General features: G+C 37.5%; 1 protein-coding gene across 1 annotated transcript; it reads right to left on the bottom strand.

Moving 5' to 3' along the window:
• Window positions 1-656: 656 nt before the first annotated feature.
• Window positions 657-9,066, bottom strand: bspry (B-box and SPRY domain containing). Its single transcript, XM_060863340.1, has 6 exons — window positions 8,321-9,066; window positions 6,664-6,762; window positions 4,876-5,106; window positions 4,116-4,141; window positions 3,906-4,030; window positions 657-2,491 (listed from the first exon to the last, which is right to left on the bottom strand). Exons 1-6 carry the CDS (start codon window positions 8,693-8,695, stop codon window positions 1,959-1,961), a joined length of 1,389 nt encoding a protein of 462 aa, XP_060719323.1. The 5' UTR covers window positions 8,696-9,066; the 3' UTR covers window positions 657-1,958.
• Window positions 9,067-9,352: the final 286 nt, after the last annotated feature.

Below are 9,352 nucleotides of genomic sequence, written 5' to 3'. Positions count from 1 at the left end.
AACTTTGGAGGTTTATAACTCTGCAAGCTTTTGAACTATCTACACCAAACTCCTTAAGGGTGATACTCTGAACAAACTTTTAAATTGGTGTACCGACTGGCCTTCTGGTTGTGCCGCATCCTCGCCCCCCAAAATATGCAAAATCAAAAAACTTTTTACAACATGGACATGTGACATATCAAAACACTCAGCACGATGTGGGGAACTTGCCATGTGCAAGCACCATTCACATTTTCTTCAGGAAATGTACGTTCTAGTTTATACACTACAATCGTATTTTTCCAAGTTTCTCAAAGGGTGCCAATAATATTAGATCTGTATGTACACATCTGTGTAATAACATATAATCAGATAAAAATCTTTGTACTATTTGCTAGCTGGCAGCAACAATAAAGGAGAATTAATGAAATGATCATCATTCTGTCGAAATAAAATTTATGTAATGTAAGATTTTACATGTATTAACAGGCTTATTGGAAAATATGAAACGGTCATAATATGAGCACGTTCAAAATCAGTTGAAGTAATTGCAGGAATGTGTAACCTGCTCACACACCCAGCACAATCTAGTAAACAAAAGCTACAGAAAGGTGGATCCGTGACAGTTAAAACAAACTGGTGAGTCAAATAGGCGAGGAAATGAGATGGGCTGATGGTAGCTTCCATTTGACTTTATTAATTCCTTTATTTAACACAGTTATGACACATTCATTGACATCAGGATTAACGATGTGTGGGATTTAGCAAATTGACTCATTTTCATCTTCTGTCCCTAAGCAACAGATGAAAAAAACACCAGAACAAATAGGACAAAATGAACATATAAAACAATGTATGTAACCAGACGGTTACATATAACATAAAACCAGTACGTCTACACAAAATTACTCTGTGATACAATCCTGACACTAATTTATGTGAGCATTTTAACATCATGATGGCATTCCTGAAATTCCAGCAACAATATTTATTTATTTATTTATTTTTTAAGAATAATCTCTTAATTCTGCTGGAAGTTGATGACAACAACCACGAAACGCACAAATGGAAAATGCCGCATCCTTAATGTTACTACACAATCAGCACTTGATAGATTTTATTACCTTATTTTATAAAGTTAGAATTATTCGTACCTAAAATGTTTGACAGAGATATTTTTAAATAGAAAATGAACGTAATGTTTTCTTAGTAAATCTTTCCTTGTAATAATGTGCAATGTTGATGCAATAAAAACGTATCTTGCGATAGATATACTGTATCCTATCTGAAAAATGTACAAATACTATTATGAAACTAAGAATAACAATCAATTTAATTTAAGCTTTTTAAACAAAATACAGAAGACTACAATCATTATCTGTCTATATTCAAATACGGTAATAAATAGAAAAATAATTACACTTTCATTGTACACTTTTCCAAATCAATCAAGTAAACTACATCATGCACAAATGTCAGATCACTTCATTTCAGTTCACTTTTCACTTACAAAACTCATACGGTTTTGTAAGTTTTTATATTTACATTATTATCATGACTAAGAACTACTATTTATATAAATCTGTAACAATACAGACAATTCATCAAAAGAAATGCTTCCAAAAAATAGCCTAAATATTTCATCTGAAATATTACACTGCTACCAATACACTTCATACCCAATTAGAACATGAGATTTTGCAGATATTATAATACCTTCAAAAGTTATACTAACTCCTCCTTTCGCCCTTATTCCCAGCCATTCCCAAGGTTCTTTTGGATATAGTTCTGTTTCTATGTACTAATGCTACATATTCACTGCCATGTTCAAATCTCATCCCTTAAATATTTTTAAATACCAGCAGTCACACCTGCACTGCAGAGCGAGACTGTGGAGACAAAAGGAACAGGCAATGCATTCGATCCTGTTAAATTTACCCTCCATTTCTGACAAGACTCAGTAAACACGATGATACACATTAGCAGTGCACAATCGATATGCTTTGATCAGCCACAGCACAAGCAGGCAGCAGTGGCTCAGTAAAAGTTTCCCTTACAGCGTGCAACACACACTTTGAGTCTGGATCATAGAACAGCAGTGTTTGTGTGTTCCAGTCCAGCAGCATACCCACTTTTGTGGGACTCTTCACTACAACCACGTTGACAACCCGTCCGTTGTGGCAGTATGAAAAGTTTCCTTCGTAGTGTGAGAGCACCCAGGATTTGGCATTGAAACCTAGACGAGATTCGTTGCTCGAGCCTTTACGTTCCATGCTGCGGTAGCAGACGCCCACTTTAAAGGCGGCACTGTCACCCACGTACATCACCCAGGCGTGCGTGCCCGAACTGATGGGGTCGAGGCAGAAGGCATTGGGCCAGTGGTCAAAACGAGCTGGGTCATATAGAAGAGGCTTCTTCTGCTTCTTCGGACGGTAAGTGAGAGTGAGCTGGTCGGAGGATAGCAGAAGGAGATGGCTGACGGTGCGCTCATCAAAGTACATCCGAGCTGCAGCTGGAGTGGGAGGAAATTATGCGCATGAATGAGAGCACACACATATACTTTCTGCTCACCCATGCAATATTCCAATCGGCCAAGTCATAAAATAATGAAGATACAGGTTACATTAATCATCAGAATGAGTCATCACATGCAACAGTTTCTAGTCTACATTTTACACTGAATGTAAACAAACAAAAACACACACACGTGTAAAACATTCCAGTGAGCGGAAGGACTTTGGGCAGTTCTGTAACCATTCTCTCCATAGTTGAGACAGTATTTTCTACAAGGTGCTGCACTGTTTTTTATTGTAGTATAGAGTAAATAATCCAACTCATTTGCATTCATTACACCCATGGTTTTATTTAACACTCATCCGCTACTAACCTGTTATGGATTTTAGTGACTCAAATAGATTAAATCTAGGGCTGTTTTACTCTCATGAATCTACAGTCTGGACTAGAAAGAATTCAGCCCAAGCCTTGCTACTGTACTTCACACCTGAATCTGTAGAATCTTATTATGATTCTTATTAGTGCTGCTGATAAAATGTGACATTATACTGAATTTTTATTTCATTTATTTATTTTTATCTTTGAAAGACAGAGGGACGTTAGTCCTGCTAGCCCATTTATGCCAGCCTTTCTTATGTGATGAAATACAAACTGCAGAGGCAGTTGAACCTGTAATAAACAGGCTAAACAGGCTAGGTTGCAGCAAGAACCTGAAAACATAAAATGATGGACGTAGAGGGTGGATCAGCTATTTACATTCAAGAGGCACTTTATTATGCATTGTAGATTGAACAAGTATCAAGCACTTGAAGCAGATGCCAGTTTAAACAATTCTTTGGAATGGAAGAACCTGCAAACTCGACCCACGCCGGGTGGGAAACGAACCCCTCATCCCCAGCGGTGGGAGGCAAACATGCTAACCACTAAGCCACCAAGTCCCTTATAAATCACATAGTTATCAGATCATATTACATATTCTGGGTGCAGGGTTGCTCCTGGTTGGCCATTTGAGGTTAGAATAAGTCATTAAACATCCCAGAAACTTTCGGATTGGTAAGTGAGTGCACATTTACATTTAACAAACCATATTGTTCCATATTGTTTAAATAGTTATTGTTATCCCATATTCTTCCTGCCTTATGGTGCTACATACAAGAGAATAACATATAGTTTGGTAACTAAAAGGCGCCACCTATTGGTAAGGTTTAGAGCTCAAACAGCTAATTGGATTATCATGCATCAGGTGTAGCAGTAGTTCCCTGGGAGTAGTAATTATATATGTACTAAAAATTGGTTTGGTTTATCTATAGGTGTAGTCTTTATAATTCAAATTCTCTGAAGATCTCATATATGGGTACTATGGGTACTACAAATAAAGTTGTTTTATGTGATGAGATGTGGTGTGGACTGACCGGTCGGTCCTAGCAGCAGCGCGCTAGCCCACATGCCCAGCATGAGTTTACTATCACTGCAGTCCCTGTTCATATTCAGGTGCTCCGAGTCTTTTGGCAGCCCAACACCTTCTGCCTCCTCGATCCTGTCCCAAGCACACAGACACACAATTTCAACACTGCCTCTCAGACACCATTTGTGTTGGCTTAGATGTAAGTCAGAGAAATTACCTGTCTGATATTTCGGAGTTCTTGTTCTGCAAAGACAGAATCAGAAAGACAATGGTCAGGCCAACACAAGCTTGGTTACAACCAGAGCTGTTCTATCTAGGTGACCGCTTACAGCATTAGCATTAGCTATTGAAGAACATTCACTTCCCCTTTCTCTAAGATATGGACTTATTTTGATCAAGTCTGAAAAAATTGCTCGTTAGTTAACATCTCTCCCAAAAATAGGCATCAGACTTAAATCATGTGACGTGACACCACTATGAATGATTGTCACAGCTTTTTTAATCTAACTTCTTCAACTGTCTTTACTTTGCAGTGCTTGTTTATTCAAACAAACACACATGCAGGTGTTTAATAATACTTACATTATTAGTTTTGGTCTTTAAAAGCGTTTACTTTAAGAGTTAACCTCATGTGACAGTGTCTTAGGAAGCTAACTTAGCTACCTTTCTTTGGTGCATGCTAGCTAACATTTTGTAAATTTAGACTGTTTAAATTTATGTTTCACTCACTGAGGGTAGGATATAAAATGTTTCCTTCACAATTCTTCCTCCAAGTTCAAATGATCTTAGATTTCATAATGACTAGCTAATGTTGCATTAGCTAACAACTACAGCTAGCACAATAATTACAACATTGTTGTTATGTGGCTGGCAAATGAATAAAATTTAATTATTCGTCATGGCACTGTGAGTGCTTTAGTGGTAAAATGATTCCGTAAAAACCACACATATTAACTTCCCCTCACTTGCATACTCACCACAAGCATGATGTCTGTCGAGTTTGTGAGCATGTGCACCAGGCTTGTGCGGGCATGTGTGAGGGTGTTGAGCGCCTTTGACCAGTGTGCCCGCTGTGTGAGGAGGCACTGCTCTATTCGCTCTTCCTCTCTCTGCACAGCCTCCAGCAGACGCTGCTCCTCCTCATCTAGAGCTTCACGCACAACATTCACCTGGGCCACGACTCGCTCACGGGAACTACTCGCCTCTGCCTACACAACAACAGAGTATTATACACTGTTTTAGAGTGTTCCCCTAGTATACTATACTAGTCCTCTTATATCACAGCAATATATCACATATTTATCAGTTACTGTACATGCATTGTAATGACATGTCTGCTGAAAAAGGTAGTTCCTGATATCCTTTAATTATATCAGCTTAAATTGTTGTTCCCTTTTAGGAAAAGCCTTTTCCTTTTCTGTCAGTCAAATGAGAAGAAAATCAGCTTGTTACGATACAAAGAAACCAGGTAGTGCAATGTCAAGTTTTCATTTTACTGTGTTGGGTTTTATGCATATTTTTTAGCCAATCTTTATTGTCTCATTTCTCAAAATCTATATAAGGTCATTTTTGTCTGTCAGATTACATTTCAATATATATGTATTTATTTATTTATTTATTTATTTATTTACCCATTGCTGCTACCCTACCAATAATTTTCAGTTTACAGCCAATGTTCTGACTATTTATTGTCTCCACAATGTTGTGTATTTGCACTTTATTTAGTCTTGTGTTGCACCATGGTCCCAGAGAAGCAACGTTTTTGTTCCAATGTATATTGAAATTCTATTGAAATTAAGTACACAAAATTGAAATTTTGTGTACTTAAACTGTTATTAATGTCCATTTAAGTACATAAAGTACTTATTTTCTTACTATGCATGTATGCAGACCTTTGCACTCAGCTGTGGGAACTACACACTGTATATAAGCATACAAGCTAACACTAAGATAACATTAAAATTAATTATAGTAACACTAATATTCTGTGAAATCCTAGGGGAAAAAATGTGCCTCAACTTATAGGCTCTACATATAACCTTAAAATTTCTCCTTAAGGACAAGCCCTTAAGGGTGGAGCATTTATTTCTGAGAGTGTATTGTTTACAGTGCAATGATCCATCAGAATTTAATGGTCCATTGAGTAGAGAGATCTTTGTGTATTGTGTACACACTTTTTCTCTGGTAGGGGGAAACACTATAGTGATACGGGAGCTCAACATAGTTCAAGAAGTTAACTGGATAATGACAAGTACTATAAATAAAAATAACTTTGATTTCATAGAGTTACAATAGAAAAGCATTGTCTGGTAATAATGAGTTTTAGACTGCTCATAGAGACAAAGAAGAAAAATTAGGTATGTTATCTTGATGGGAATGAAGGCTACTCTCTCTTCGCTGTCAATCACAATGACACTAATCGTTCATTGGTATCTGTGAGTTTGTGTATGTTGAAGAGGGCTGATAACACTGTAAGATAAAAAAGATCGTGTTTGCTGGATTCATTTTTCTCAGATTAAGTGTATGTTTGTACTGTCATATGACAGCGAAGAGTTAGCTGGTCAGTGGTAGGATTTGGATAAACAATTTCAGCTTATCAAGTGACCCATAGGGCGGTGATTAGCTGAATAAATACTTCTTTTTTTTAAATATAAGCTAAGCAACAATATCCTTCAGACAAGGATTGTTATCATGCGCTAATATACAGTATGTTACTATATATCTATGCAAGCATGTGTATGTGTGTATTTAAGAACACCGATTACCTGTAAGGCCTTCTCTTTAGCAGACAGTGTGTTGTTTATGAAGCGCTCTATCTGCAGGGCTTGCAGTTGCATTTTCTCACAGATATCCACCAGCTGATTCTGAAAGAGATCACATGTGCCATGTAAGTTGGATCACCTGCTTGTGTAAGTTGGATATTGGTGTTAAAATTGGGTGCATTTCACTGAAAACACACTACAGACTATGCTTTAATGCCTTCCACCATAGCTAGGGGCGAGCCAGGAATGAAATTATAAATCCTTTCTTAAGCATACAAAGCCTGAATGTATCTACACATGCAGCATAGCAGAAGTACGGGAAGAAGACTATAAGATAGACTATAAGACTAAAAGGCCAAGGCTATAAGAAGAAAATGTTAAAAGTGTAAACATTGAGCATGCAACAAAACTGACACTCACAATCAGCCATTACAGTACATGTTACAAATATATGTTATATATATATATTACTAAGTCAGAAACTAAGTCTCAGAAACTAAGTTGTATCTGAAAAATTCTTCTGGTACTTAAAATAAGTATATATATGTGTATATTTGTATATACACATATATATACTTATTTTAAGTACCAGAAGAATTTTTCAGATACAACTTAGTTTCTGAGATATACTCAGTATATCTGATATATAAAGCAGTGCTTTAATCCCTTAAACTTCAATATTAATGCCAATACACGCATTTCTGCCGGAACTCATTGAATTTCAGTCTCTGCTATTTCTACACTGGATTTTTTATGAATTTGACATTGTATGTAACTCTTCACTAGAATAACGAAACTAGAATAATATACCCAATCTGTCTCAGGGTGAGGTTTCCTTTGTCAACATACCGAACACATGCTGTACGAATGTCAACATGAACTTGAAAGGAAATTAAAAGACAATCAAAGATATAAGCTATACAATATCTAGGCTAAAAGTGTGTACAGTACATTCAATGTTAGAATTACAGAATGTTTCCCTGATGTAAGTATTTGGTTCTCATGTTCTGGGAACGCTGTCATATTGGATAAGCTGGTGCTGCTAATCTGGTAAAGTGATTCCTGTGTTGAGCCCATGAAAGAATGTTACCCCGAACATTCCCAGTTTATAATGACACAGCATCAGCCTATCCTCAATGTACTGTACCTTGTCAGCTGTCTTACAGCATAAACATAACAGAAATATGTGATTGAACTCTTTCATTCACAATGTCTTATGGACTATTTTCTTTTCTCAATGCAGTGTCTCTGTAGTATCTTTACAAAATTTCTACACAAAGTGGTGAATTCTAATTCTTTTTAAAACTGTATAAAATTGTACGCATTGCCTTTCTCCTAAACTATTTTGTACCTTTGGAACTTTTTTTGGAAAGTTCAGGAAACACTGTATTTGATATTTCAGGGGAAATTCTATGTATTCATGTATAAACTAAACTATTTAAACATGAATACATAGAATTTCCCTGAAATATCAAATACAGTGTTTCCTGAACTTTCCAAAAAGGTTCCAAGGGTACAAAAATCAAGCAAATGGGAAACAGAAGGTAACATTAAACAAAAGGTTATGGGTTTATTGTGGTGTTGTGACGCTTATGAAGGCAGCATATAACACCTACAAAAGAAATGAGTTACTTTAAGCTTTAACTGTTGCATGACTCACCCTTACAGCCGTCGCTCGTAAATGCAGCTGTATGACTTTATGATTTTGACAAGGTCCTTGGTTAACGCACTTCTCGCAAACCGCTCTTCCTTCCGTCCTACAGTAATGGTCCACGTCTACCCCGTGCGCAACGCACACCTTCACGTCACCACCGGTACCAGACGCACCTGTGGAAGACCCGACATTCGTCGTGCCATTATTGTAACTAAATTTGCTTTCGAAAATTGTTATAAGGGAGTCTTCAGGTTGTTTAAAGCGCATGTCCGTGGTGTTTATGTGTCCTTCATGACTGAGCTGAATTCCATAATCTGGTTCGTTTTCGTTGTCCCGTAACGACACCACGGCCAGTTCACAGATCCCGTAATCCTCACTCATGACTGCGCTTTGCTTTCCAAGCCAAAAAATAAGCCACTTTTTCAATACAAAAAAATAAAATAAATAAATCCTGAGGTTTCTTCGGGTTGGAAACGGTCGACGCAGGTGTCACACTCTGCGCTCTGCAGGTGCATCCAGGTGTGCGGCCGAGCCTTTACCTGGTGCAGGTGTATAACGCGGAAGTACTACGCTGAGTCGCACAGCCAGTTTTCCGAGCAGTCGTGGCAACAGTTTGTTTCATAGCGAGAGAGAGAGAGAGAGAGAGAGAGAGAGAGAGAGAGAGAGAGAGAGAGAGAGAGATTTACGCACGATGAAAGACAATGACTCTCGATGTCTCAGCAGGGTCCAGTTAATCAGGTCCTGAAACGATTCATAAACCTGATCCCTATCCTACTTCCAGTCTGGAATGGGAGTACAATGGCTAATTGTATAACATTATCCTCCTTACTACCAGTCCAAACTCCCCCAGGAAGACAAAGAAAGCTTGACATATGAGTTAAAAACTTACCATACTGGCAAATATTATCCAAACTGTTAACTTTACTTCTTGCAAGAAAATTAAGTAAGGTTTGTTTATTGTAACTATTTGTGTCCCTTTTTCTTATTTTTTGGGAGCCATTTCATGAGGTTATTGGGACAGGTATCACACTCAGGTTT

Source organism: Tachysurus vachellii, chromosome 26 (assembly GCF_030014155.1).
Source record: "Tachysurus vachellii isolate PV-2020 chromosome 26, HZAU_Pvac_v1, whole genome shotgun sequence".
NCBI classification, from domain to species: domain Eukaryota; kingdom Metazoa; phylum Chordata; class Actinopteri; order Siluriformes; family Bagridae; genus Tachysurus; species Tachysurus vachellii.
The sequence above is the reverse complement of the archived record's forward strand: the minus strand, read 5'-3'. Positions and strand labels throughout refer to the sequence as shown.

Excerpts from the sequence above, each read along its gene's own strand:
- bspry (XM_060863340.1), bottom strand. The coding sequence starts at position 8,695 with ATGAGTGAGGATTACGGGATCTGTGAACTGGCCGTGGTGTCGTTACGG. Across the intron at positions 5,107-6,663 it reads CTAAAGAGAAGGCCTTACAG|GCAGAGGCGAGTAGTTCCCG; the intron begins GTAATCGGTGTT and ends GTTGTTGTGTAG. Across the intron at positions 4,031-4,115 it reads AACTCCGAAATATCAGACAG|GATCGAGGAGGCAGAAGGTG; the intron begins GTAATTTCTCTG and ends TGCTTGGGACAG.